Source organism: Loa loa, assembly GCF_000183805.2.
Source record: "Loa loa unplaced genomic scaffold supercont3.434, whole genome shotgun sequence".
In the NCBI taxonomy this organism is placed as follows: domain Eukaryota; kingdom Metazoa; phylum Nematoda; class Chromadorea; order Rhabditida; family Onchocercidae; genus Loa; species Loa loa.
The window spans coordinates 46,881-49,552 of record NW_018108614.1 but is presented as its reverse complement, the minus strand read 5'-3'; the positions used below and the strand labels follow the sequence as shown (position 1 = coordinate 49,552).

Sequence of the window (2,672 nt, the reverse complement as noted above, 5' to 3'; positions counted from 1 at the left end):
TTTTTTTTTTGTTTTTTTTTTTTTTTTTTTTTTTTTAATGCAATTAACCATGCATTACACCATTTGTCTTCCACTGCTTCGATCACTAATAGTATCGCGTCCTCCTTCTTTTACATTTGATATCATCCATGTGGCATATCCTCAACTCAACAAAAGATGGATCTCAACTATTACAAAATCTATTAACAAAGCGACAATCAACTATTACCGAAAGCAATGGTAAGGATCTGTTATTTAAAGTTGATTATATTGCTTGTTTATTGTGAAATTCATTTTTTATCATTGTTTACCAAAGTACCGTATACTTTTTTCCTTTTACTGTCATCAATTAACAGTATTGTGTAAGTACAATATTGCAAGCCACATAAACGTATATCGCTAAACGAATTAATAAATTAGCTTTCCTGATAGTTCACTTGTAAAGAAATATCTCTGTGTCATGTAATAATTCCAGTATACAATTACAACTTTAAAATGACAAAGACTTTTCAATTAAACAGTAGATACTGTTGATTCACGTATATTACGTGTGGTATCTTTACAATAAGCTTGAAATCATAACTGTTCAACTATGCAGCTTTTACTTCATTTTATTTCAATATATGATCGAAATATAACAATTAATTTAATAAAAAAAAGCCAGCAAAAGTTGGATGACTTCATCATGATGAAAAAATTAATAAATAAAATGCTGCAGTTTGCGGCAACAATGATATTAGATGAAGTTAAATATTTCCGAAATTTTTATAGGTCAAATTTCAAATATTAATGGTAAATAAAAGAAAACTTCAAAATTTAATTTGTCGATGTTGAATTGCATCTGAAGTCAAAATGAAAATTATGAAATTTCAACGTAAATGTCAATATTATATGAATTGTGTCATCCACGGATATCGCTCACCGACATTATCTTAAAAACTTTCAATGTGCTTACATTTTAGCTTCAATATCTTGCTTTCCGGCTTAATGCCTAAGCAGTTTTCATACTTTTGCTTTAGCCATTTATTTTCATTCAGTTTCCCTATCGCTGGGCTGTCGATATAAATCCATGCATGAATTTATAAATTCAAAATTTAGGTCTTAAGAAATTGCTAGTTTAAAACAAACCGTGCAAAGATTCAGTTGTTTTGAATTGAAAGATTAATGAGATTGACAATGCGTTTTGCTAAATTGTATCCAAAGATCAGAAAAGAATTTAAGAAAAACGAAAACGGTGAAAGCGGTTGTAAAATATTTGCCATTCGTAGGTTATGATCAATATAGGAGATGGGATTTAAGATAAAATTCAAATCACTGCTATTCTAGTTTGATAATTTGTTGAAAATTTTAAAACCAGGAAAAAAACAGCGAATCAATTATTTGGACATTTGATTTATTTCACTTCCATATCTTTCCTTAACTTCAAATTCAACTTACCTTATAGAGAACTATGATTTTTCGAATTAATCATTCCTTGCAGATTCATTCCTTCATTAATTTTAAAATTTTTGATAATGATTGTCGAAATGAATATAAAGGAAAGTACATTGGCATTGCTTTGTATTTTTGCAGTAAGTCCGATTTTTTTTTTCTGAACTCTTTTGAAGTTCTTGTAAATGGATTGCTCATAAATGAATCAGTATATTTAATGACCAAAAATCAGAAGGATCATTGCCTAACCAAAATATTATCCTACCTTCCAGAATTTTAAAGATTTTAAGGACTATGTCCTTTAATGGTTATTTAATTGCTCCACACATAAGACTGAATGATAAGACTGAATTTTATTTAATGTCACCTTTGATGTAGGTATCACTGTCCGGATTAATTGCCAATGGTCTCTCACTCCATATCGCAACAACAAATACACATTTTCGGAATGGTTATGGCACTCTTTGTGCTGCTATTTTGTTGTGCAATATACAAACAATATTAATTATGCTAATATGGGCAGCAATTGTTCTAATAACGTAATAATACTTTTCATTACGTTTAATTTGTCGCAGTTATCTGTGACAAATATACAAGATTCGAGATTCAGTTAGTTATATTAATTTGATAATTACTGATTATTGCCGTATTTTATGAGTTGTAAATTCAGGAATTCTCCAGAATTATCATCACCAACATCTTCTATCGCTTTAATACCCGGATGTTTGGCATGTGTGAGTTTTTACGGAGCGGTAGTGGTGAATTTATTAACTGCAATAAATAGATACTGCGCATTTGTACATCCTCTAACATATCAATCCTTCTGGTCTATAAAAAATGCTCGCCGTGCAGGAATTATTTCTTATTTCCTTGGATTTGTACCATGTTTTCCGAACATTTTTGGTAAAGTTTTTGTATGTTTGTCTTAGTGAAGGTGAGTTATTTAAAAAATAAAAAAATCATAAAAATTATCAGTGAAGATATTCATTTGTCGGAATCGAAGTTCTGAATTTTAAATGGATTTCAACCAGTAAGTTATAGAACCATGTGCCGTCGTTTTTAATGCGGAATTGGATTTTCGTTGGAGCTACACTAACACCACTTGTGGTCAAATCATTGCATTGTTCGACCCAACGTTCACTACTATAAGTTTGACCATAGCAGCATGCATTGATTTTGTGACGCTTCTCAAGATTAGAAAATACAATAAAGTTACGATTCGCAGTTATTTGATCATTTATTTACAATAATAGCTTCTAATT

General features: G+C 30.0%; 1 protein-coding gene across 1 annotated transcript; it reads left to right on the top strand.

Annotated features, from left to right (window-relative positions):
* Positions 1-1,788: 1,788 nt before the first annotated feature.
* LOAG_14407 (hypothetical protein) lies at positions 1,789-2,168 on the top strand (the record flags this gene model as incomplete). The annotated part of the gene is made up of 2 exons (XM_003149905.1): positions 1,789-1,949; positions 2,081-2,168. Coding segments are annotated over 2 exons (249 nt in total), but the record flags the coding sequence as incomplete, so codon positions are not given.
* Between the last annotated feature and the right edge of the window lie 504 nt (positions 2,169-2,672).